At 46.7% G+C, this 27,681-nt stretch overlaps 1 protein-coding gene across 1 annotated transcript in view; it reads left to right on the top strand.

Annotated features, from left to right (window-relative positions):
- The window catches only part of INSC (INSC spindle orientation adaptor protein), a 114,002-nt gene that overhangs the window by 65,831 nt on the left and 20,490 nt on the right, over positions 1 to 27,681 (top strand). Inside the window, 2 exon segments of the mRNA XM_038764801.1 lie at positions 16,500 to 16,671; positions 18,437 to 18,615. Of these exon segments, the coding sequence (XP_038620729.1) occupies positions 16,500 to 16,671; positions 18,437 to 18,615 (351 nt within the window).

Consider the following 27,681-nt stretch of genomic DNA (forward strand, 5'->3'; position numbering starts at 1 on the left):
TCAGGTCAGACACAGTCTCTATTCCTCATGGGGCTTACACCCCTAATCTTAATTTTACAGATGAGGTAACTGAGGCACAGAGGAGTGAAGTGAATTGCCCAAGGTCACACTACAGACAACCATCAGAGTCAGGTTGAGAACCCTGGTCCTTCTGACTCCCAGGCCCGTGCTTTATCCACTAGGCCATGCTGCTTCTTATTCATGGCCAGGGTAATCCTGCTGTGGCAGCCTTTTAATTCAGTCATTCAGTCATATTTATTGAGCCCTTAGTGTGTGCAGAGCACTGTACTGAGAGCTTGGGAGAGTACAGTACAACAGTGAACAAACACATTTGATGCCTCTGAGGAGGTCAAAGGGGAGAGCCCTGTACAGAGAGCAGGCCCAGGCAGGAGAACAAACTCCAATCCAAGAATCAAGGAGCTGGTGGAGAGGTCAGTTGTATTTATTGAGTGCTCGTTGTGTTCAGAGCACTGTACTAAGCTCTTGGGAGAGTACAATGCAACAACATACACATTCCTTGCCCACAACAAGCTTACAGTCTAGAGCAGGAAGGGACCCCCTAACCAAACTATAATGGTTTTTCTGGAAAACCCAGTGCCCGCTCATGGAAAATGCCAAGGCTGAGAGTGGAGGGAAGAGGGAGGGAGGAAGTGTGGCTCCCTCTTCTAGGGGCAGGATGAACAGGAAACAGGCATGATCATGATGTGCCGGTATTGACGGAATCAGGAACTGCTGTTTGAAGGAGAGAATAATGGCCCCAGCCCGAGAATAAATGAAAACCACATGAAACGTGGATTTTAATTCTCAGCTCCAGCCAAGTGTTAGAAGTGGGATGAAAAGGGGACTGAGGAAATCTTTCAGGTAAAGAAAGAAAACCAAAGCATCTGCTGAATCTATTTCTGCAGGGAAAATGAACCAAGATGGAGCAAAGGGAGTCAGACTGGTAATATAGTAATGATGGAATTTAAGCGCTTACTATGTACCAAGCATTGTCCTAAATGCTGGATAGACACCTTTGTTTCAGGCAATCCTAAAAACGATAAGGAATAAGCAAAATTGTTTGTCATAAAAACATTGTCAAGGAAGAAACTAAGGGGATGAAAATTAAGAGGGACAGACCAACTTGATCTGATCCTTGCCGGTTGCCCATTTTTGGTGATGGAAGCCCAGGGCCTCTTCAGCTCTGGTTGCCAACTGGAGAACAAACAAGTCCTGCATTGCTGCTATCTTGAGCCCTGGGACACAACTGGTGGGTGGGGAGGAAGGTCTTGGAGGGAGGTTTGACTCCATGATGTATATATGGAGAGGTCCCCTTTCTCAGAATGGACGGGGCTTCCAACTGAGATCCCGGGATGCCTTTCCTTGTCCTAGCAGAGGCAGAAAGCAGCAGGGGCAGCTGATCCTAGAAGCAATGTGGCTTAGTGGATAGAACATGGGCCTGAGAGTCAGAAGGGTATGGGTTCTAATCCTGCTCTGCCACGTCTAATGTGTGACCTTGGGCAAATCACTTAATGGTTTTTATTGAGCACTTGCTATGTGCAAAGCACTGTACTAAGTGCTTAGCACTGTACTTAACTTCCCTCGGCCTCATTTATCTCATCTGTAAAATTGGGATTAAGAGTGTGAGCCCCTATGGGAACAGGGACTGTATCCAACCTGATTCATTTGTATCTACCCCAGCACTTAGAACAGTACTTGGCACACCCTTCTCCCCTCCTAAACTTCCATCTTCAACCGCTCACTCTCCACTGGTTCCTTCCCCTCTGCCTTCAAACATGCCCATGTCTCTCCCATCCTAAAAAAACCCTCTCTTGACCCCACCTCACCTTCTAGTTATCGCCCCATATCCCTCCTACCATTCCTTTCCAAACTCCTTGACCGAGTTGTCTACATGCGCTGCCTCGAATTCCTCAACAACAACACTTTCCTCGACCCCCTCCAGTCTGGCTTCCGTCCCCTACATTCCACGGAAACTGCCCTCTCAAAGGTCACCAATGACCTCCTGCTTGCAAAATCCAATGGCTCATACTCTATACTAATCCTCCTTTTAGACTGTGAGCCCACTATCGGGTAGGGACTGTCTCTATGTGATGCCAATTTGTACTTCCCAAGCGCTTAGTACAGTGCTCTGCACATAGTAAGCGCTCAATAAATACGATTGATTGATTGATTGATTGATTGACCTCTCAGCTGCCTTCGATACTGTGGACAACCCCCTTCTCCTCAACAAGCTATCTGACCTTGGCTTCACAGACTCCGTCCTCTCCTGGTTCTCCTCTTATCTCTCTGGTCATTCATTCTCAGTCTCTTTTGCAGGCTCCTCCTCCCCCTCCCATCCCCTTACTGTGGGGGTTCCCCAAGGTTCAGTGCTTGGTCCCTTTCTGTTCTCGATCTACGCACACTCCCTTGGTGACTTCATTCACTCCCACGGCTTCAACTATCATCTCTACGCTGATGACACCCAGATCTACATCTCTGCCCCTGCTCTCTCCCCTTCTCTCCAGGCTCGCATCTCCTCCTGCCTTCAGGACATCTCCATCTGGATGTCTGCCCGTCACCTAAAACTCAACATGTCCAAGACTGAACTCCTTGTCTTCCCTCCCAAACTCTGCCCTCTCCCTGACTTTCCCATCTCTGTTGACGGCACTACCATCCTTCCCGTCTCACAAGCCCGCAACCTTGGTGTCATCCTCGACTCCGCTCTCTCGTTCACCCCTCACATCCAAGCCGTCACCAAAACCGGTCTCAGCTCCGCAACATTGCCAAGATCTGCCCTTTCCTCTCCATCCACACCGCTACCCTTCTCATTCAAGCTCTCATCCTATCCCGTCTGGACTACTGCATCAGTCTTCTCTCTGATCTCCCATCCTCGTGTCTCTCCCCACTTCAATCCATACTTCATGCTGCTGCCCGGATTGTCTTTGTCCAGAAACGCTCTGGGCATGTTACTCCCCTCCTCAAAAATCTCCAGTGGCTACCAATCAATCTGCACATCAGGCAGAAACTCCTCACCCTGGGCTTCAAGGCTCTCCATCACCTCGCCCCCTCCTACCTCACCTCCCTTCTCTCCTTCTACAGCACACCCCGCAACCTCCGCTCCTCCGCCACTAATCTCCTCACCATACCTCGTTCTCGCCTGTCCCGCCATCGACTCCCGACCCACGTCTTCCCCCGGGCCTGGAATGCCCTCCCTCTGCCCATCCGCCAAGCTAGCTCTCTTCCTCCCTTCAAGGCCCTACTGAGAGCTCACCTCCTCCAGGCGGCCTTCCCAGACTGAGCCCCTTCCTTCCTCTCCCCCTCGTCCCCCTCTCCATCCCCCCCATCTTACCTCCTTCCCTTCCCCACAGCACCTGTATATGTGTATATATGTTTGTACATATTTGTTACTCTATTTATTTTACTTGTACATATCTATTCCATTGATTTTATTTTGTTAGTATGTTTGGTTTGTTCTCTGTCTCCCCCTTTTAGACTGTGAGCCCACTGTTGGTTAGGGACTGTCTCTATATGTTGCCAACTTGTACTTCCCAAGCGCTTAGTACAGTGCTCTGCACACAGTAAGCGCTCAATAAATACGAATGATGATGATGATGCTTAACAAATAATAATATTATTATTATTGTTAGTTGCTTTTGAGACAACGTGGCCTGACTCATCCCTACCTTACAAACCGGGATCACGAGAGGGTGTTTATGTTGGGGTGACTATGTTATGTTGGCCTGAAGGATTTTAGGGGGCTGGGGTGGCCCCCTTTTTCTCCCAAACTGTTTGGGAATGGCAGTTGAGGAAAAGTTGGTAGGCCAGAGAGAGCTGGTCGCTGAAAGGGACCCTACTGTCGCTTCCGTAGAGAACTGGGGAGTCACATGCCAGGTCTTCACTAGGCCCAGGGAACTTTATGCCTCACTTTCCTGCTCCTTGCTAATGAATCCTGAAACCTGAAGAATCATATGGAAAGAGGGCAGAAATAAACTTTCTGGACGCTTAGGGTGATAACATTCATTCAATCATATTTATTGAATGCTTACTGTGTGCAGAGCATATACTGAGCACTTGGAAAGTATAATTTGGCAACAAATAGAGACAATCCCTACCCAACAATGGGCTCACAGTCTAAAAGGGGAGTGGGAGCATGTGGACGGTCCGTCTTTGGTCCATCCTAGTTGGTTTCGGCTTTCATTTGTCTGGAGGCAGGGTGTTGGATGGGATGACATTTTGAAGTCCTTCCTAGCTCTAGGATCCCATTATGAAAACCAAAAGACTGTCACTAAAGTGGGTCTCAGTCTGGCAGTGGCAACCGGATACTTGAAAGGTCAGAAATTAATGTTTAGGGAGAAACTGAACTAACACCCATAATTTTCCCTCCACATCCCCTAGAAGCCCAACTTAGCCCTCTCATCCATGAATTTATCCTAAACATTTTAGGCTCTGTGGATAGTTCTGACTGTCCAGCTTGCTGTGGTAGCTGAGTCTGTAAGCCTGTGTGGGCTCGGTTTTCTGAAGGATGTTTTGAAGATAACCAGAGAGGAGGTCATTCATTCATTCATTCAGTCAGTCAGTTACAATTATTGAGTGCTTACAATGTGCAGAGCACTGTACTAAGCACTTGAGAGAGTGCAATATAACAATAAACACACACATTCCATGCCAACAGGCAGTCCCACAGGATCTTTGGGCAGAGTCAGCTGGGAATTTGAGTTTCCCATTATCTTTACTGACTTCCCGTGAGAGGGTGAGTACCAGGTGAGGGTCTGGATGGTCTCTGTTGGGTCTCGGTCTCTGGGAAATTCCCCCAGCACATGCCGAGGCCCCCAGTGGGCAGTCCAGCAGCCTGCCAGCCTTTTCTCTCATGGCTTTGCCCCCCAGATGACAGGCCGTGTGCAATGGGTAATGGTTCGTGGCACATGGTGGTTTGAAAAAGACGAGGTGGCCTCAGTGTCCCAGTCCTTCTTAATGCACAAAATGGCAACCTTGGGTCCAGCTTGATTCTGTTGAAGTAGAGAAAGATGCAAGTCTGAGAGTCCTCACAATCCCATGCTCCTCTCCTCTCCCCATCCCCTCAGCCTTTTCAAGCCCTTCCATGGTCTATCAGTTAGCCCCTCCTCCCCAGTTGGTCAGTCAGTCTCCCTGCACCTTTTGGTCGATCTCCCCATCCTGGTCCGTTAGCTTGTCTCCCCACCCCGGTTGGTCTGTCAGTTGTTCTCCCTGCCCTCGTCAGTTGGTCAGTTAGTCTCCCCACCAAGGTCTGTTATTCAGTTTCTTTGCCCCGGTCAATTGGTCAGTTGGTCTTCCTGCCCTGGTCAGTCAGTTGGTCATTTGGTCTCTCCACACTGTCAGTCTCCCTGCTGGAACTCTGGTGCTGTGGGCTCAAGTTGAGCTGGCTGGACCCAGTGCGGGGGAGGCCAATGGGAAAGAGAGTGTATGAGACAATTTCTTCCCATTAACTCCCAATTCCCAGAACCCAGAAGTGTGGTTTCTCTCGTCTCCCCAGATCCCTTACCTCCAGGCCTGTAACTGGCCTATGTGTTCCTTCCTGTTGACTAGCCCTGAAACATCACTCTTCAATTTGGCTGTACTTTGGTGTGAGGCATGTCCATTATAAGGACGCTTTAGCTCCCTGTTGTCCTGCTCCCAGGTCGCAGGGGCTGATCATTCATTCATTCATTCAGTCGTATTTATTGAGCACTTACTGTGTGCAGAGCACTGATCACTGAGGAAGCCTCAGGGGAGGAAGGAGTCCTCTAATTGTGAATAACTCCGTTCCTTTGATCCTGCTTCTCAGACTTCCTCAGACTTGGCTGAGCATGTGGGAATTTTCTCCCACTCCGCCCAACCGTAATGCTCTGGAGCCTGAGGTCCAGTAAATGGAGGGGAAGCAATGAATGATGGGATTTGTTAAGCGCTTACTGTGTTGTAAACAGAGAAGGTAAATACAAGATATCCTGATCAGGAAGAGTCATGGGCCATCTGGGATTCACGGTCTGAGGGAGAGCAGGGGGGGGTCTCACCATCGCTAATATCCACCCCTTCCTCTTTATCCAAACTGCTACCACATTAAAGCATGCATTAGAGAAGCAGCATGGCTCAGTGGAAAGAGCACGGGCTTTCAAGTCAGAGGTCATGGATACAAATCCTGGCTCTGCCAATTGTCAGCTGTGTTACTTTGGGCAAGGCACTTAACTTCTCTGTGGATCAGTTACCTCATCTAGAAAATGGAGATTACGACTGTGAGCCCCCCATGGGACAACCTGATCACCATGTAACCTCCCAGCACTTAGTGCTTTGCACATACTAAGCGCTTAATAAATGCCATTATTATTATTATTATTTATCCTCTCCCACCTTGATTATTGTATCAGCCTCCTTCCTGACCTCCCTGCCCCTTGACTCTCCCACTACAGTTCATACTCTAAATTATTTTCCTTCAAAAACGTTCAGACCATGTTTCCCCACTCCTCAAGAAACTCCTGTGGTTGCCCATCCATCTCTGCATCATATAGAAACTCCTCACCATTGTCTTTAGACTGTGACTGTGAGCCCACTGTTGGGTAGGGACTGTCTCTATATGTTGCCAACTTGTACTTCCCAAGCACTTAGTACAGTGCTCTGCACACAGTAAGCGCTCAATAAATATGATTGACTGATTGATTGATTTAAGCACTCAGTTACCTTGCCCCCTCCTTCCTCACCTCGCTACTCTTCTACTACAACCCAGGCCACACTCTTCAGTCCTCTAATGCTAACCTTTTCATTGAACCTCAATCTCAACGCCGACCTCCCACCCACATTCTACCTCTGGCCTGGAATGCCCTCCCTCCTCATATCAGACAGACAATTTCTCTCCTCTACTTCAAAGCCTTATTGAGGGCATATCTCCTCTAAGAAGTCTTCCCTAAGCCCTCCTCTCCTCTTCTCCCACTCCCTTCTGCATCGCCCTGTCTTGCTATCTCCATTCACCCTCCCTTCCATCCCCACAGCACATATGTTTGTATCTGTAATTTATTTATTTATGTATATTAATGTCTGTTTCCTCCTCTGGACTATGAGCTCTCTGTGGGCAAAGAACGAGTCTGTCTGTTGTTGTGCTCTCCCAACTGCTTTGCACAGTGCTTTTCATACAGTAAGTGCTCAATAAATATGATTGAATAAATGAATGAATCCTCATTTCACAGATGAGGAAATTGGGCAAAGAGATGATAATAATAATAATAATAATGGTTTTTATTAAATTCTTACTCTGTACCAAGCACTGTTCTAAGTGCTGGGGTAGATACAAGGTAATCTGGTTGTCCCACCTGGGGCTCACAGTCTTAATCCCCATTTTACAGATGAGGTAACTGAGGCACAGAGAAGTTAAATGATTTGCCCAAGGTCACACAGCAGACAAGCGATGGAGCCGGGTTTAGAACCCGTGTCCTCTGCCTCCCAAGCCCATGCTCTTTCCACTAAGCCACGATCTGATTCTCCTCAGGCCATTCACCAGGCTGGTGGTGGAGTTGGGACTAGAACCCATGTTTTCTGATTCTCGGACCCTTGCTCTTTCTTCTAAGCTTCACTGCTTCCCAATTCCTCTTCCTCCCTGATTCTCCTGAGAGCATCTCCCTCCCCAGGTTGCCTCCCCCATCCGTGTTTCTCCTTATCCTTTCCCAGCCTTCCCTCCAGGTCGGGTCCTGTTCCCCACCAGAAGTGCGGAACTGTGACTCACCAGGGTCGACTCATGGCCACATGATAGTCTGGAGCACAAGGGCTCCAACCCAAATTGGGGCCAATGCAAATTTCTCTGTCCCCCCCAGCCAAACTCCAGGAACACTTTTGGTCATGAAGTCCTCCACCCTCAGTGATCAGTCAGTGGTATTCATTGAACACATTCTGTGCAGAGCACTCTACTAAGAGGTCAGAAGAGTACAATGCCTCTCCCTCATAACCCATCCTAAATGGCCTGTGGCCACCCTCTATACCCCCGGAGGCCCCCTCCCCCAACTCTGGGACTCAGGGTGGTGTCCCCATGACATGCCTTAACTTTGATGCGGAGAGACAGACAAGCTTCCCTGAAGGATCCCCAGAAACAAAGGCTGTGTAAGTACCATCAGAATTTAACAAGCACTTCCTGGGTGCAAGAGCACTGTGTTAGATGCCTCTCCCAAGTGCTTCGTAGAGTGCCATGATTGTTCGATTGATTGATATAGAGGTGAAGTCAAAGATGCAGCTGCTGCCCTCAAGGAGCTTACAGTAGACACTTGTGGCTGGACACAACCTGGTTAGGAGGGAGGGATTCGTTAGAGATATCAGACCCAATAAATTCATAAATAAGAAATCACCCAGTGGATTCCTGAGCATGGAGGTGGCTGGATGGTAGGGGCTGCCCTTTTTCCCAGAAGCATCCAGGATCTTTGTAAACCCATACTCCATGACTTTCATCAGGGAAGCAGCATAGCGTAGTACACAGAGTACCGGCCTGGGAATCAGAAGGTCCTGGGATTCTAGTCCTGGCTCTGCCACTTGTCTGCTGTGTGATCTTGTGCAAATCACTTTACTTCTCTGGGCCTCAGTTAGTTTATCTGTAAAACGGGGATTAAGACTGCGAGCCCCATGTGGGACAGAGACTGTGTCCAACCCAATTTGCTTGTGTCCACCCCAGAGTTTAGTACAGTGCTTGGCACATAGTAAGAACTTTACAAATACCATTATTATTATTATTATTATTATTATTATTATTATTCTCAACTCCCCAATTCTAAAAGGGGCACACATAATGAGCCACCAACAGGAGCAATTGCAACAGTTGGAATTCAACTGCCCTTCCATCCTCCTTCTCTGCCTCCACTTCCTCCTCCTCCTTCAGCTCCTCCACCTCTACTTCCTCCTCCTCTACCTCCACTTTCTCCTCCTTGCCACTCCAACCCCAACTATTAAGTAGTCGACCAGCTCCAGTGAATTATGATGAGCTTTCATAAACAAGCCCACACTCCTGGGTATTTGCCTAAAAGCAGGGGCTGATGCTTTTTCAATAATCAATGCGAGGTTGTCGCTCATAAATCTGATAAAGCGTTCAGCAAACTGCTTAAAACCCCAACCCGGTTCACCTCCCTTTCACCCCTGCCTGCCCCCGACCACCTTCCCCACACAGAGCCCGTGCCCTCCACAAGATCCCTGGGTCCCACCTGGCCTTGCGGCTCTCGTGGCCAGAGTGGCGCTCAGGCCCGGCATTTCCCTGATTACTTTCCCTAGGATTAAGCAGAAAGCAGGGCAGCAGGCCAAAGCTCCTCTCAGTGTAAAAGCTAATTATATAAGTGCTTCACGCAGCAATTTCTTTGGTGATGTTAAAGTGCTTTTATTAGATTGTCCTCCTGTCATCTTGAAATTTATTATTGGGGTCTTGGAGACTGGGGCTGCCAGCTGCCAGCTTCGTTCCTGGGGTCCCAGCCAGGTCCCGGTACAAAGGTTGCTGCGGTCTGGCTTGGTGCGTCAGCACAGGCAGAGGGCGGAGATGCTGACGAACCCTGCTACGTGGAGAGCCCCCCTCCCCCTTCAACCTCCCACTGGCCACTCTGCCCCTTCTCCCCCTTCTCCCCCTATTGGCTGGTGTTTCTGCCCCGCCTAGTTAGTAGTAGATCTATGGAGCATCTGCTGGGTACATTACACTGTGCTAAGTGCTTGGGGAAGTCAGTGCTTGGCATATAGTAAGTGCTTAGAGAAGCAGCGTGGCTCAATGGAAAGAGCATGGGCAAGTCAGAGGTCATGGGTTCAAATCCTGGCTCCTCTACTGTCAGCTGTGTGACTTTGGGCAAGTCACTTAACTTCTCTGGGCCTCAGTTACCTCATCTATAAAATGGGGATGAAGACTGTGAGCCCCACGTGGGACAACCTGATCACCTTGTAACCTCCCCAGTGCTTAGAACAGTGCTTTGCACATAGTAAGCACTTAACAAATGCCATTATTATTATTATTAATAACAAATACAATCATCATTATTATTATTAAACAGAGAAGTGACATGTTTCCCTGCCCTTGAGGGGCTTCTAGTCTATATCTCCTGCTCCAAAGGATGTGGCTCTGGCTGCGGAGGTGAGGGCATTTCTGAGAGAGATACGAGCAGCAGTCAGTAGTATTTATAGAACGTTTTATGTGCGCAGAGCACTGGACTAAATGCTTGGGAGAGTATGGAACAATAGAGTTGGTAGACACAGCCCCTGTTGACAAGGTGCTTACAGTCTAGGGATTTGTTAGACCCTTTTCATGGTATTTATTAAGTGCTGACTATGTGGTCAGGCACTGCACTAAGTGCTAAGGTAGATACATGATAATTGGGTTCGACATAGTCCCTGTCCCACATGGGGAGCACAGCCTTAAATCTCCATTTTACAGAGGAGGCCCAGAGAAGTGAAGTGACCTGCTCGAGGTCACACAGCAGACAAGTGGAGCTGGGATAAGAACCCAGGCCTTTTGACTAATATGTTAATATGCTTGGTTATGTTCTCTATCTCCCCCTTCTAGACTGTGAGCCCACTGTTGGGTAGGGACTGTCTCTATATGTTGCCAACTTGTACTTCCCAAGCGCTTAGTACAGTGCTCTGCACATAGTAAGTGCTCAATAAATACGATTGATTGATTGATTGACTACTGTGCTCTCTCAACTAGGCCTTGCTGATTCTCACTTGCTCTCAGTTTTGTTGCCTCTCAGTGGCCAAGGACCTGGCTTTTCTATCCCCCTCCCGGGGGCCATAGATGGCATCTCTGTCTCCTCTGATGTTGGCCCTCACTCTCTGATAGGATAGAGAAGCAGTTGCGGGGCAGTGTGACCTGCTGGCCGGAGCATTAGAGCAGGAGTCAGGAGACCCACGTTCTAGATCCAGCTCTGTCACTTCCCTCCTATGTAACCATGGGCAACTTATTTCTGTGCTTCAGTTTCCTCATCTGGAAAGTGGGGATGGGACTGGGTTCCCCTCTTCCTTAGACTTTGAGCCCCATGTTGAGTGAGGACTGTGTCTAACCTGATTAACCTGTGTCACCCCCAGAAGTTAGTAAGTGCTTGACACATAGAAAATGCTTACCAAATTCCACAGTGATTATTACTAAGCAGGACTCCCCAGTCACAGAGGGTATGGAAATCCCGAGGACATACAGTTTCATCAAGGTACACTTTAAAAGAAAACAGAAAAGTTGGGGAAATGTTGGGTTTAGTAACAATTTTGTCAGGGGGCTGGATTAGATGAGGTCTTGACCAACCTGATGATTCTGTGACATTTGATTCTCTTTGCAGGAGTAGCTGCAGCACACTGGAAGCAGTGTGGCCTAGTGGAAAGAGCATGGGCTAGGAGTCAGAGGACCTGGGTTCTAATCCCAGCTCTGCCACTTATCTGCTGGTAGTGGGTATAACGGTATCTTGGAGTTGACCTTCTTGGGTGTCACTCTCGGCTTCAAGGCTGTCCATCCCCTTGCCCCCTCCTCCCTCCCCTCCCTTTTGTCTTTCTCCAGCCCAGCCCGCACCCTCCGCTCCTCTGCCGCAGCTCACCTCCTCACTGTACCTCGTTCTCACCTGTCCTGCTGTTGACCCCTGGCCCACATCCTCCCCCTGGCCTGGATTGCCCTCCCTCTGCACATCCGCCAAGCTAGCTCTCTTCCTCCCTTCAAAGCCCTACTGAGAGCTCACCTCCTCCAGGAGGCCTTCCCAGGCTGAGCCCCCTCCTTCCTCTCCCCCTCCTCACCCACTCCATCCCCCTGCCTTACCTCCTTCCCCTCCCCACAACACCTATATATATATGTATATATGTTTGCACATATCTATTACTCTATTTTACTTGTACATATTTATTCTATTTATTTTATTTTGTTAATATGTTTTGTTTTGTTGTTTGTCTCCCCCTTCTAGACTGTGAACCCGCTGTTGGGTAGGGACTGTCTCTATATGTTGCCAACTTGTACTTCGCAAGTGCTTATTACAGTGCTCTGCACACAGTAAGCGCTCAATAAATACGATTGCATGAATGAATGAATGAATGCTGTGATAAATGCAAGAAAATGCAAGAAAAGCAGGCTTTTTGCAGTCCCTGTCCCACAGTCTAAAGGGGAGGGAGAATGGGAAATGAATCCCCATTGTATAGAAGCAGCATGATTTAATGGAATGAGCCTGGGCTTGGGAGTCAGAGGTTGTGGGTTCTAATCCCGGCTCTGCCACCTGTCCGCTGTGTGACCTTGGGCAAGTCACTTAACTTCTCTGTGCTTCAGTTACCTCATCTGTAAAATGGGGATGAAGACTGTAAGCCCCACATGGAACAACCTGATTACCTTGTACCTACCTCAGTGCTTAGAACTGTGCTTGGCACAAAGTAAGTGCTTAACAAATACCAACATTATTGTTATTATTTATAGATGAGGATACTGAGGCATAGAGAAGGTAAGTGATTTGCCCAGGGTCACGCAGCATGTAAGTGGTGGAGCTGGGTTTAGAATCCACGTATGCTTGATAAGCTGTCCCATGCTTTATTTATTCATTCATTCAATTCATTCATTCAATCATATTTATTGAGCACTTACTGTGTGCAGAGCACTATACTAACCTCTTGGAAAGTACAATTCAGCAACAGAGACAGTCCCTACCAACAATGGGTTCACAGTCTAGAAGGGGGAGGCAGACAACAAAAAAAAACCCGAAGTACACAGACATCAATAACATCAATATAAATAAATAGAATTACAGATATAATACATATCATTAATAAAGTAAATAGAACAATAAATATGTGCATATATACACAAGTGCTGTGATGGGGGAGGGGATAAAGCAGAGGAAGGGTGTTGGGGCGATGGGAAGGGGAGGAGGAGCAGAGGAAAAGGGGGCTCAGAGGGCCCAGCTTCCGGAGTCTGCCCAGGTTAAGAGCGAATGAAAAATTGAAGGCCTGTAGAGGTTGAAAGCTCGTCAAAGTTGGCCATGTTGGAAAAGGATCCATTTGCTTGTCATTTTGTATAGAGCAGTCACTCACCACCCAGCTTGTGACATCAAGCAGAGTGCGGGTAACCATTCATTAGGGGAATAGTACTTTTGAGATCATTCTGATTCTTGAGCGAGCTGGTTGTCCACTTCCATTACATTTTAGAAATGCGTCCAAATGATTCCTCTCGGAGATGGCAACTTCTGTTCCTATGAATCTCACAAGTCCATCTTGTAAGATACGGCAATTGTCCAAAACTTAACCAAACAACTTTATTTATGTTCAACCTGGGACATTTAATTAAGATAACTCAGGATTATATATTAATAAATAACCAAAAGGGAAATGGGAGCTTTTAAAGAATGATTTCCAGATGAGGGACAGGAAATGAAGTCTGTGGAGACTAAGGAATGTTTGGAGAGAAGGCTTGCCTGATGTGGGCTGGTGCCATAGTCTGTCTTACCCAGAATCCAGTGCAGGCAACTGAGGACCCTCAAAGGAGCCTGAAATGACCATTTTCCAGGAACACCCCCAACTGGAAGGACTAGCTTTTCGTTTTGAATGTGGGGTCAAAATGGGAGGGTTTTAGCTGTGGGGTAGAGACCAGAAGATGGTGGACATGGAAGAGCGAATTGGCCAAAAGTCATGGGAGGTGGAGGGCAGTCTCTTTCCGGCCCTGACTGGATGCAGAATGGCCAAATGCATAAACGTGGCCTAGGGAGTCTGAGAACCTGGTTTCTAACCCTGGCTCTGCTGCAAGCCTGCTGTGCAACCTTGGGCTTAACTTCTCTATGCCTCATTTTCCTCATCTTTGAAATGAGGATTAGATGCCTGTTCTCCTCCCTCCTTAGACTGTGAGCCTAGTGAAGGACAGGGACTACATCTAACCTGATTATCTTGTATCTACTCTAGCTTTTAGGAGAAGCAACAGGGCATAGTGGCTACAACACAGGCCTGAGAGAAAGTCATGGGTTCTAATATAATTCCTCCACTTGTCTGCTGTGTGACCTTGGGCAAGTCACTTAACTTCTCTGTGCCTCAGTTGTCTCATCTGTAAAATGGGGATTGAGAAGGTGAGCCCCACGTGGGACAGGGGACTGTCCAACCCGATTTGCTTGTATTCATCCTAGCAAATACCATAATTATTATTATTATTACATCCACCCCAGCACTCAGAACAGTGCCTGTTACATAGTAAGTGCTTAACAAATACCATTTTTAAAAAAGAAGGGTTTGAGGAAGGAGGGTATTCCAGGCCAGAAACAGGACTTGGGTGAGGGATCAGTGGTGAGATAGATGAGAGTGAGGCACTGTGAAAAGGTTAGCATTAGAAGAGTGAAGTGTACAGGCTGTGTTGCAGTAGGAGAGTAGTGAGGTGAAGTAGGAGGGGCAAAGTGATGGAGTACTTTAAAGCCAATGGTGAGGAGTTTTTGTTTGATGTGAAGGAAGATGGGCAACCACTGGAGTTTCTTGAGGACGGGGGAAACATATCCTAAGCATTTCTGTAGAAAAATGGTCTAGGCAGCAGAGTGAATTATGGACTGTTGTCGGGAGAGACAGCAGGCTGGGAGGTCAGCAAGAAGGCTGATGCAGTAATCCAGAGGGATAGAGTGAGTGATTGTAGTAACATTGTAGCAGTTTGGATGGAGAGGAAAGGGTGGATTTTAGCGATCTTGTGAAGGTGGGACCGACAGGTTTTAGTGATGGGTTGAATGTGTGTATTGAAAGAGAGAGAGTGGTCTAGGATAACTCCAAGGTTATGGGCTTTTGACACAGGCAGAATGGTAGTGCCATCTACAGTCATTGGAAAGTCACAGGAAGGACAGGATTTGTGTGGGAAGAAAGTAGCTCTGTTTTGGACATGCTAGGTTCTGCACATAGTGCTAAATCATCATCATCATCAATTGTATTTATTGAGCGCTTACTATGTGCAGAGCACTGTACTAAGCGCTTGGGAAGTACAAATTGGCAACATATAGAGACAGTCCCTACCCAACAGTGGGCTCACAGTCTAAAAGGGGGAGACAGAGAACAAAACCAAACATACTAACAAAATAAAATAAATAGGATAGATATGTACAAGTAAAATAAATAAATACCATTGATTGATTGATCTGGGTACTAATCCCGGCTCTGCCATCTGCCTGCTGTGTGACTTTGGGCAAGTCACCTTACCTGTCTGTGCCTCAGTTACCTCATCTGAAAAATTGTAATTAAGACTGTGAGCCCCATGTGGGACAGGGACTGTGTCCCAACTAATTAGTTTGTATCTACTCCAGTGCTTAGTACTGTGCCTGGCATACAGTAGGCGTTTGACAAATACTACTAAAAAAATCGTCCTCTCTGACTTAAACTGTGAGCTTCATATGGCACATGGACTATGTCCAGCCTGATTATCTTGTATCTATCCTAGCACTTAATAGAGTGACCAGCATATAGTAAGCTCTTAAAAATACCATAAAAAAAACACCCCTGCAGAGAGAAGCAGCGTGGCTCAGTGGAAAGAGCACAGGCTTTGGAGTCAGAGGTTATGGGTTCAAATCCTGGCTCCACCACTTGTCTACTGTGTGACTTTGGGCAAGTCACTTAACTTCTCTGGGCCTCAGTTACCTCATCTGTAAAATGGGGATTAAGACTGTGAGCCCCCTGTGGGACAACCTGATCACCTTGTAACCTCCCCAGTGCTTAGAACAGTGCTTTGCATGTAGTAAATGCTTAATAAATGCCATTATTATTATTATTTATCAAGGAAGCATCCTGCTCTCTGCAGAGAGGATCCATCTCTCTGGGTTTGACACCTCTTCCCTCCTCTTTCCCCACTTTTCCTCTCAATCAACGAATCAGTGGTATTTATTGAGCACTTTGTGCAGGCCACTGGGCTAAGTGCTTAGGAGAGTGTATATAACAGAGTTGGTAGAAATGTTTCCTGCCTACAAGGAGTTCACAGATTAGACACTCCCCTATTTACCCTCTACCACCCATTTCTTCCCCTTTCATTCCCTCCTCTGCCCTCAGTAGAGACTGCCTTCTTTCCCACAATAACTCCTTGAAGGCAGGGACTGTCTTTAGTAGGTTTTTTACATACATATCCATAATTTATTTATATTAATGACCATCTTCCCCTCTAGACTATAAGCTCCTTGTGAGCAGGGAATGTGTCTTATATTGTTGAAATCTCCCAAGTACAGTGCTCTGCATGGTGTAGTGGATAGAGCATAGGCATGGGAGTCAGAAGGTCTTGGGTTCTAATCCTGACTTTGCCACTTGTCTGCTCTGTGGCCTTGGGCAGGTCACTTCACTTCTCTGGACCTCAGTTGCCTCTTCTGTAAAATGGAGATTGAGACTGTGAGCCCCACATGGAACAGGGACTGTATCCAACCCAATTTGCTTGTATGCACCCCAGGGCTTAGAACAGTGCCTGGCACATAGTAAGTGCTTAGCAGATACCATTATTATTAGTTGGTGCTCAATAAATATGACCTGATTAATTGATTGATTTTCGGCCACTCACCCTCCCATCTCAGAATCCAGGCAGAGTCATGGGAGGGCTGACCCTGATGTGTCCCCCCCAGGTGGATGGCATCCTCTGCCTGGTGGACATCTTGACCGACGACAGCCACTCAGAAGCCACGCGGGCCGAGGCGGCGGCTGTGGTGGCCCAGATCACCTCTCCTCACCTCACGTTCACCCAACATCTCAGCAGCTTCCTGGAGAACATGGAGGAAATAGTGACAGCTCTCATCAGTGAGTCTCCCAAGGGCCCTTGGTGGGCAGGCGGGCGGGAAGACTGGGACTGGGTCAGTAATGACCACTGGCCAGTGAAGAGAGCTCTGTCCACCTCGGAAAGGTCTGTCACACTGAGGGGTAAAGCCTGCCAGCAGAGATCAGCTTTGCTGGCATTCCTTTCTGAGGATCAGTATCCAGGGGTCTGGGTCTACACTCATTTATTCATTCAGTCATATTTATTGAGCACTTACTGTGTGCAGAGCACTGTACGAAGGCCTAGGGAGAGTATAATATAACAATAAACAAACACATTCCCTTGCCCACCTCCTTATCGCTGAAATCTCTGGGTCCCTTCTCTCTCCCCTTCCCCCCACCTCCATGAACCTCACAGCCAGACCCAGGGCCTTAATCCATCTGCTATTCAACTGCTGTGGCTTGGGGAATGGAGAAATCAGCACTGAACTCTAGACCTGGGAAGGGAGCTTTGATCTTTGGAAAACTACGAGAAGCAGCATGGCCTAGTGGAAAGGGAATGGGCCTGGGAGCCAGAGGACCTCAGATCTGCTACTTGTCCTCTGTGTGACCATGGGGAAGTCACTTAACTTCCCTGTGTGTCAATTCCCTCATCCCTCAAAATGGGGATTCAGTACCTGTACTCCCTCCTTCTTAGACTGTGAGCCCCATGTAGGACCCCATCATCTTGTTTCTCCCTCAGTGCTTAGTACAGTTCTTGGCACATAGCAAGCGCTTAACAAATGCTATTATTATTATTATTCATAACAATACAACTTTCTGGGGAGAAAGGAGAAAACGTGAAGTCCATCCTGACCTATTGCATCCACTAGAGGGCAGTGGCACCAGCTGACAAAAGCCAGACTTTGCCCAAGTAATTGAGAATCATTCCAAGTGGTTCTCAGTTGGCAGAAGGGGTTTCTGTTTGTTCACCCACGCCTCGTTCCTCATGCAGGATGACCGCTGACCCAAACATCAGACTGGTGGCCTTGTGGAGGCCGCAGGGGTGGGCAGGGAATGAGTCTCTTATGGTTATATCGTACTCTCCCAAGTGTTTAGTACAGTGCTCCACGCACCGTATGCGCTCAATAAATGCAATTGAATAAATGAAAGGATAGGGAGGAAGATCTGCAGTGTGTGAGAAGGAAAGGCTGGGCCCAAGCTGAACTCTGGGGAATCCATTCCACTCCACTCCAATCCTTTCCTGGGGAAAGGGAGAAGTGAGGAATGGGCTCCTGCCTCCCCTCTGTTGAAGCATTTTAACACATGCTGAAATCGGATTTCTGGGTAAACTTGCACAGGAATTTGAAGGTGTGAGGGTGGTCTCTTCACCGTTAGCCATCTCGGTAGATCCGGAGAAATCTGGGTGAGTATGAGCCTGGGTTAGAAAGAGGGGGTTATTAAAAGGATGGAATCCACTGCTCAATTCTCCCCAGGACTCTAGAACCCCTTTGGTGTAGTCTTCAGATGACTGACTGATTGATTGGGTGACGTCTAGAGTAGTCTGCAGAGAAGCGAGCTGGATGACTAAGAGGGATCACTGGGAGGACCTTGGTCCTCGTCCATTTTCCTGGAGAGATCAGAGCCCTCCCTGGGAATGGACCCTGGGGTCAGAGGTCACCTGCCCAGCTCAACCACCACCATCACCCACTGGGCAAAGAGGAATGGAAGGGACACTTCTAGCAGTTGATTAGAGGTGTCCAACCTGGAGGCTGGAGTTCTTTTGTTTCATCTTGGCTCCTCTCCCTACCCCTCCCTGCCTACCATCCAGAACTGTGCCAAGAAGCCTCGTCCGGGGAAGTGTTCCTGCTCGCCTCCGCTGCCCTCGCTAACATCACATTCTTCGACAGCATCTCCTGCGAGATGCTCCTCCAGCTGAGTGCCATGAAGGTGCTCCTGGAGGCCTGTTCAGACAAAAAGAGAGTGGACACTCCCTACACCCGAGACCAGGTGAGAAGGCCCGGGGAGGCGCAGAGTGGAGCGGGGAATTATTCATTTGCTCAATCATTCAATAGTATTTATTGAGCACTTACTATGTGCAGAGCGCAGTACTAAGCACTTGGGAGAGTACAATACAACAATAAACAGACACATTCCCTGCCCACAATGAGCTTACAATCTAGAGAGGGGGGAGACAGACATCAACATTAAAGTATTTGTTAAGCACTTAATGTGTGCCAAGCACTGCACTAAGTGCTGGGTAGATACAATCAGGCTTCCTGCTCTAAGCCCCCCTTTTCCTCAGTTCCCCCTCCCCTCCCACCTTGCCCCAATTCACTCCCTTTGCTCTAACCCCGCTCCCCACCCCACAGCACTTGTGTATATATGTACATATCTATAATTCAATTTATATTAATGCCTCTTTTACCTCTTCTGATGTGTATGTATATATCTAATTCTATTTATTTATGTTGAAGCTATTGATACCTGTTACTTGTTTTGATGTCTGTCTCTCCCTTCTGGACTGTGAGCCTGCTGTGGGCAGGGATTGTCTCTCTTTGTTACTGAATTGTACTTTCCAAGCACTTAGTACAGTGCTCTGCACCCAGTAAGTGCTCAAATACGATTGAAGGAATGAATGAATGGTTCACAGTCTAAGTAGGAGGGAGAGCAGGTATTGAATCCTCATTTTGCACATGAGGAAACTGAGCCACAGAGAAGGTAAGCGATTTGCCCAGGATGACACAGCAGACAAGTGGCAGAAGTGGAATTAGAACCCAGGTCCTCAGACTCCCAGGCCCGGGCTCTTTCCACTAAGCCAAGCGGCTTCTCTGGGCCAGACAGTTGGGACCGGAGATGGGGAAACACCTCAAACACTAATGGTCCCTGACAGATCCCACTCCTGGCAATGATATTTGGCCCAGGGGGTTGACCATCCCTTCTTGGTCAATCCCACCGACTTAAAAGTTAAATACTTAGGACAGTGCTTTGCAACATAGTGTTCACTAAATACCACTGATTGAGATCATAAATAATTACTACTGTAGTATTTGTTAAGCCCTTATGTGTGCCAAGCACTATGCTAAATGCTGGGGTAGATACAAGATAATTCATTCATTCAATCATATTATTGAGCGCTTACTGTGTGCAGAGCACTATACTAAGTGATAATCAGGTTGGACACAGTCCTTGACCTACAGAGATTTCACATTTTAAGTAGGAGGGAGAACAAGAATTGAATCCCTATTTTACAGATGAGTCAGAGGCACAGTGAGTTAAAGTGATGTATATATGTTGTACGTATTTATTGCTCTATTTATTTATTTATTTTACTTGTACATATTTATTCTATTTATTTTATTTTGTTAATATGTTTTGTTTCGTTGTCTGTTTCCCCCTTCTAGACTGTGAGCTCGCTGTTGGGTAGGGACCGTCTCTGTATGTTGCCGACTTGTACTTCCCAAGAGCTTAGTACATTGCTCTGCACACAGTAAGCGCTCAATAAATACGATTGAATGAATGAATGAATAATGTAACTGGAACCTTTGAGGGGGACAGCTGGATGCCATGGAAGCCCATGGGCTCAAGCCACAACCCAGCTGAGGAAACAGCTTCTGAAAAGTTCATCCCTTTGAAGTTTTCAAAAGTGTGAGTCTCCAACAGAGAGAGGGTACAACTGGAATGGAGTCCTTTTTAAATGGACACAGCCAAACAGATTTTTTTTAAACTTATCCTTTGTCCTCATTTTACTGTTAAGTTGAATTTGCATCCTAATATGATCAATTTCAACACATAGTTTGGTGGGTAGGAGCCATTTGGTGCATGTCTTTAGGACATGCAGATTTCTGGGATTTACACAGCATATAGTTAAAACTATATCAAGGGACCAAGAAATGAATGGGGCTACTGATAAATGGTGCCCAGTGAAAGAGAATAAGCATGCTATAGCTTGCATTGTGGAGGCAATCCTCACCATGCCTCGTTCTCGCCTGTCCCGCCATCGACCCCCAGCCCACATCATCCTCCTGGCCTGGAATGCCCTTCCTCCGCACATCCGCCAAGCTAGCTCTCTTCCTCCCTTCAAGGCCCTACTGAGAGCTCACCTCCTCCAGGAGGCCTTCCCAGACTGAGCCCCCTCCTTCCTCTCCCCCTCCTCCCCCTCCCTATCCCCCCTGCCTTACCTCCTTCCCCTTCCCACAGCACCTGTATATATGTATATATGTTTGTATGTATTTATTACTCTATTTTTTTTGTACATGTTTATTCTATTTATTTTATTTTGTTAATATGTTTTGTTTTGTTGTCTGTCTCCCCCTTCTAGACTGTGAGCCCACTGTTGGGTAGGGACCGTCTCTATATGTTGCCAACTTGTACTTCCCAAGTGCTTAGTACAGTGCTCTGCACACAGTAAGTGCTCAATAAATACGATAGAATGAATGAATGAATAGGATCATCATCATAATAATAATTGTATTTGTTAAACGTTTACTATGTCCCAGGCACTGTACTAAGCACTGGGGTAGATACAAGATAATCAGATTGGGCACAGTCCCTGTCCCACATGGGCTCCCAGTCTCAATTCCCATTTTACAGATGAGGTAACTGAGTCACAGAGACGTTAAGTGACTTACCTGAGGTCACACAACAGAGAAGTGGTAGAGCTGGAATTAGGACCCAGCTCTTTCTGTCTCCCAGACCTATAGTCTAACCATTAGGCCACAATCATGTATGCTCTAATAATAATGCTGATGTTCTAAATGGTGATATGATCAGTTAATCAAACAGTGATATTTACTGAGTGCTTACTGTGTGCAGACTGCTATCCTAAATTCTTAGGAGAGTATAGTACATCAGATTTAGTAGACACATTCCCTGCCCTCAAAAAGCTTACACTCCAGAGGGGGAGGCAGACATTAATATAAATGAGCTCACCTCCTCCAGGACGTTGCAGATGCCCAACCTCAGGCTCTTCACGACCCTCTCCTCCTCAGTGCTTAACAAATACCACCATCATCATCATCATACCTCGCTTAAGGCTTTAGCCATCTGGGTGGCCACTACTCGCAGACTTAGAACCCCCCAATATTGAGACTCCAAAACAGCAGCAAGAAGCAGTGTGGTCTAGTGGAAAGAGCCTGGGCTTGGGAATCAGAAGGACCTGGGTTCTAATCCTGGCTTCGTCGCTTGCCTACTGTGTGATCTTGGGCAAATCACTTAACGTCTCTGTGCTTCAATCCTCTCATCTGCAATATGGGGATTTACCTATTCTCCCTCATTTACCTATTCTCCTTTTATTTCCAGTGGTGGTATTTAAGTTCTTACTATTTGCCAAATACTGTTCTAAGCACTGAGTTAATTATTTGGACACAGTCCATGACCTGCAAAGGACTCACAGTCTAAGTAGGAGGGAGAATAGGTATGGGATTCGATTATATTGTATCTACCCCAGCACTTAGTACAGTGCTTGACACTCAGTAAGCGCTTAACAAACGCCACAGTAATTATTACCATTATTATTTATTATTAATAAGCAGCACCCAAAGCCATCCAATGGGGGATGGGCAGGGCCTCCCATAGTTCCCGGGCTTCCTGTTGACCCACTGACAAGGCCTGCCACAATTTGGGGAGCCTGGCACCCTTTGGAGAGAATGCTTCTGCCCTCCATGAAACTCCTATGAAGTGAGCCGTTTCTCTGGGAGAAACCTGTTGAGGGTTTCTCATTGAGTCAGGAACCAGATGCTTCTCTACCTGATCCCTCACTCCCTACATTCCCCATCAGAATTGCAAGTGTGGTTTCCGTTAGCGGAATATAATATCCTAAATACCCTGGCACCGAGCTGCTACTTAAACTAGTGACCGGGCACCCATTAAGGAAACAAATGCAGATTCATTACCGCATAGTAAGTAGTAAGGTAATCACTGGTGTCTATTAAGCAAGACAGAGAAAATGAATGGCCCATTTCAGGTTACTCTCTCTAGCCCCCAAATACTTAGGAAATTAAACACCCGGCATGGCTTCCAGTAATGAATATAAAAACGAGGACAAACCACAAGCATTAGAGATGTCAATACTTGATGTGTACTTTTTCAGCCCACATTTCATTGCTGGTCCATGGAGCAGGCCCCAAGGATCAATGGGATGGTCTGGTTGCTTTATGCCATCATATTATGCCTGGGGGTATTACTCAGGGCTTAGTAATAATGATGGCATGTATTAAGCACTTACTATGTGCAAAGCATTGCAAGGTGATCAGGTTGTCCCACGGGGGGCTCACAGTCTTAATTGCCATTTTACAGATGAGGTAACTGAGGCACAGAGAAGTAAAGTGACTTGCCCAAAGTCACACAGCTGACAATTGGTGGAGCTGTGATTTGAACCCATGACCTCTGACTCCAAAGCCTGTGCTATTTCCACTGAGCCACACTGCTTCTCTAGTATGGTGCCTAGCACATAGTTAGTGCATAACAAATGCCATCATTATTATTATGCCAGGGAGAAACTGCATAGCCTAGTGGAAAGAGACCGGGCCTGAGAGTCAGAGGACCTGGGTTCTAATCCTGGCTCTGCTACTTGCCTGCTGTGTGACCTTGGACAAGTCTATACCTCAGTTTTCTCATTCGTAAAATGGGGATTCAATATCTGTTCTCCCTCCTTCTTCGACTGGGTGCCCCATGAGGGTCAGGACTGTGTCTGATTATTTTGTATCTATCGCTATGCTTAGTAGTCATTCATTGATTCAATAAATCATTCATTCAGTCATATTGATTGAGGGGTTACTGTGTGCACAGCACTGTACTAAGTGCTTGGAAAAGTATAGTACAACAATAAACAGATCCATTCCCTGCTCACAAATGAGTTTACAGTCTAGATGGGGGAGACAGACATCAAGACAAATATATTACAGTGAGTGGCAAGTTCTAAGTGCTTAAAATATATTGCAGTTCTTTTTTCTTTGTCTTCTCATCAACAGTGGATATTTGCTGAGTGCCCAAAGGGGGAACATGGCACCTGGTGTGACTGGGGGGAAGGGGAGCAGCTGTTTGCTATCAAGAAAGGGAGAATAAGAAACTGCAGCAAGAGGGATGCAGGCTAGAAGTAAGGAGGAAGGTGTAAGTCTCAGGTTTATTGAGTGGGTGGTATGTAAAACCCACTTTCTTTTAGGTAGTACAGTTTATAGGAAGTGCTCTGGGCCCTTTCCCAGTACTCCTGAATCATGGGATAGCCAGTCTTCTCTTCTTGGCTTCGCAGGGTCTCTGGCCCACCTTGGCCCCTTTTTTTTGATATTTGTTAAGTGCTTACTATGTGCCAGGCACAGTACTAAGCTCTGGGTGGATACAAGCTCATTCCGATTTTACAGATAAGGTACCTGAGGCACAGAGAAATGAAGTGACTTGTCCAAGGTCACACAGCAGACGTGGTGCAGAGCTGGGATTAGAACCCAGGTCCTTCTGACTTCCAGGTCCATGCTCTTTCCACTAGGCTATGCTGCTTCACCCCTTTCTCAGGCTTTCCTTCCTTCTGGAGCAAACTAACCGTGCGTCCTGCTTAGGACCCGGCCAACTTTCCCAGCAAAAATATTTCATTGCTTCAGAGAACTGATGGGGTATGGGTATCCTCCAGAACTCAATCAAATCATTCAGTGGCATTTACTGAGTGCTTACAGTGTGCAGGGCACTGTACTAAGCACTTGGGAGAGGACAATCTTTTCCCTCCAGAAAGTACTGGTGGTGTGTGTGAGGGGGGAAGCCCAGTAAGCCTGGCCCACCTCTTGTTCTGACTCTGTGTTGGAAAAATCCTGAAAGAGTTCTGAAAGAGAAAAATAAAAACAGATATTTGATAAGATTCAAGGCAACAAAATAATTGGCATTTATTCAAATTGCGGTTAATTGAATTCTTTTTCATCTCTGCCTTAGCCACATGGGGTCCAGATTCTGTAAAGAGGAAGTAATTTTCATTAACAGGATATAATTTAGAATGACAAAAATACATACACCAGGCTTGAAACACTGTTGATAATTAACATGGAGGGGATGCCGCGATGTACAACGAGTTTCCATTTTTCAAGGATCTGTCACTATTTACAGTCCTGTCATCTCATTTGCATAGCAAGTGAGAGTATTTATTCAGAAAAACCACACCATCTCACCACCTCCCGTGCCTGGGAGACCTTTATTCAACAGTATCAAAGAAATGAGTCACCTATGTTACTCTAATAGCTGAGTGAGATACAAATGAATGGTAATTGGATCCCGGCTGGCACCCAGCTATAAATAAGGACTGTTTGCTTCAGAAGGCCCATGCTTTGGCTCAGAGCTATGTTTGCCAAATATGTGCTGTGCCCTCCTCATTATTTCCCAAATGGGCTGAACACTCTAGAGAAGAATCAACAAAGAAGTCCCTCTAGGATGTAAACATAGTGCATACATGTGTCATAATGAGGCTCCGGTAATGATGATGATGATAATAATAAAAATGATTGTGTGTTAAGAGCTTACTAGGTGTAAGCACTGTACTAGATGCTGGAGATAGATACGAAATGATTAAGCTGATAGTCTCTGTCCCACATGGGGCTCCCATTCTAAGTAGGAGGGAGACAGGCATTTAATCTCCATTTTGCAGATGAGGCAACCAAGGCACAGGGAAGTTAAATGCCTTGTCCAAAGTCACACAGCAGGTAGGTGGTATACAGTGCTCTGCACACAGTAAGCGCTCAATAAATACGATTGAATGAATGAATGAACTGGGAATGCTTAGAACAGTTCTTGGCATATAGCAATTGCTTAACAAATACCATCATTATTATTAAAGTCCTCGTGCTCAGGGAATGTATCTATTGTTATAATGTACTCTCCTAAGCACTTAGTACAGTACATTACAGTACAGTATTTAAGAGAAGCAGCGTAGCTCAATGGAAACAGCACGGGCTTTGGAGTCAATGGTCATGGGTTCAAATCCTGGCTCCGCCAATTGCCAGCTGTGTGATTTTGGGCAAGTCACTTAACTTTTCTGTGCCTCAGTGACCTCATCTGTAAAATGAGGATTGACTGTGAGCCCCCCGTGGGGCAACCTGATCACCTTGTATCCCCTCAGCCCTTAGAACAGTGCTTTGCACAGAGTAAGGGCTTAATAAATGCCATTATTATGATTATTATTACTTTGCACACAGTAAGTGCTCAGTAAATATCATTGAATGAATGAATCAATGAAAGAAGGTTTTCTAATTCCCAGGTCTGTGCTCTTTCCACTAGGCTTTCCTGCTTCTCTTTAATCTCTTATTCTTTTGTAATCACTATAATAATAATAATAATGATAACAGTAATTATGGTATTTGTTAAGTGCTTACTATATGCCAAGCAGTGTTCTAAACGTTGGGGTAGATACAAGGTAATCAGGTTCACCCACGTGGGGCTCACACCTTTAATCCCCATTTTGCAGATGAGGTTACTGAGGCACAGAGAAGTTAAGTGACTTGCCCAAGGTCACACAGCAGACAAGTGGCAGAGCCAGGATTAGAACCCATGTCCTCTGATTCCCAAACCCGGGCTCTTTCTACTAAGCCAAGCTGCTTCCACTAACCCTTGGTAGGCGGAAGATAATCGGATTGGAAATCATCCCTGCCATCTAACCTGTTCTCTACTGCACCCCAGGTCCCACCTCCAACTTCTGTAACCACTTTTATCCCTTTCTCACATTCCTTCTCTCTTTCTCCACGCCCACAGTTGATCCTTGGGGACATCACTATCTACATAGATGTTCCTGATGACCCTTCTGCTGCCTGTCTTCTATCTTTTGAGAAGCATCATGATTTAGCAGATAGAGCATGGACTTGAGAGTCAGAAGGTCATAATAATAATAATAATGGCATTTATTAAGCGCTTACTATGTGCAAAGCCCTGTACTAAGCCCTGGAGAGATTACAAGGAGATCAGGTTGTCCCACGGGGGGCTCACAGTCTTAATCTCCATTTTACAGATGAGGGAACTGAGGCCCAGAGAAGTGAAGTGACTTGCCCAAAGTCACCCAGCTGACAAGTGGCAGAGCCGGAATTCAAACCCATGACCCCTGACTCCAAAGACCGGGCTCATTCCACTGAGCCACGCTGCTTCTTGAGTTTCTTGAAGTTTCTTCTTGAGTTTCTCTGCTTCTTGAGTTTCACGAGTTTTAATCCCACTCTGCCACTTATCTGCTGTGTGACCTTAGGCAAGTCACTTCACTTCTCTGTACCTCAGTTACCTCATCTGTAAAATGGCGATTGAAACTGTGATCCCCACATGGTACAGGAACTGTGTCCAACCCAATTTGCTTGTGTCCTTCCCAGCGCTTAGCGCAATGCCTCACACATAGTAGCGCTAAATAAATACCATAATAATAATAATTGTTATTATTATTATTATCACTTCTCAACTCCGCTGACCTCCTGCTCCACCCCAATTCGCCCACTCCCCAACTTGGACGCACACTGAATCTCATCACTCTCTAACTACTGTGCTTCTCTACCCTCAATAACTCTGAAATCCTAGTCTCTGACCACAACCTCCCAACTTGCCTCCTCTTCCACAAACCCCCTCCCCATAAATCTCTATACACTTTCCCCACAGAAACCTTTGATCTTTGGACTCATCCAATCTTCTCAACTCATCATGCCCCACTTAGCCTCCTTACACAAACTACCCTTCCTTGATGACCAAACAGATGCTTTCAACACCACTGAACTGAACTGAACTCAACCTACTCCTCCTCTAACCCTTCGTTGATCTTGTACTCCTAACCCAAAGCCCTGGATCACCTGCACGGTCCATTTCCTTCGCTCTCATGCTCGAGCTGCATAGCACTGCTGATGGAAATCTAAATATCTGGCAGACTTTATCCACTTTAAATTTTTTTCTTGCGTGCTTTAACTCTGCCCTGTCCTCTGACTGGCAAAACTATTTCTCCACCCTTATTGACACCCATGCCCCATGTCCTTGCGAGTCGTTCCAGACATTTAACTCCCTCCTCAGGCCCCTTGTTCCCCCCCATCCCTTGCCCCCAGTGACCTGGACACCTACTTTATTAAGAATATTGGCACCATCAGG

Source organism: Tachyglossus aculeatus, chromosome 22 (genome assembly GCF_015852505.1).
Source record: "Tachyglossus aculeatus isolate mTacAcu1 chromosome 22, mTacAcu1.pri, whole genome shotgun sequence".
Lineage (NCBI taxonomy): Eukaryota > Metazoa > Chordata > Mammalia > Monotremata > Tachyglossidae > Tachyglossus > Tachyglossus aculeatus.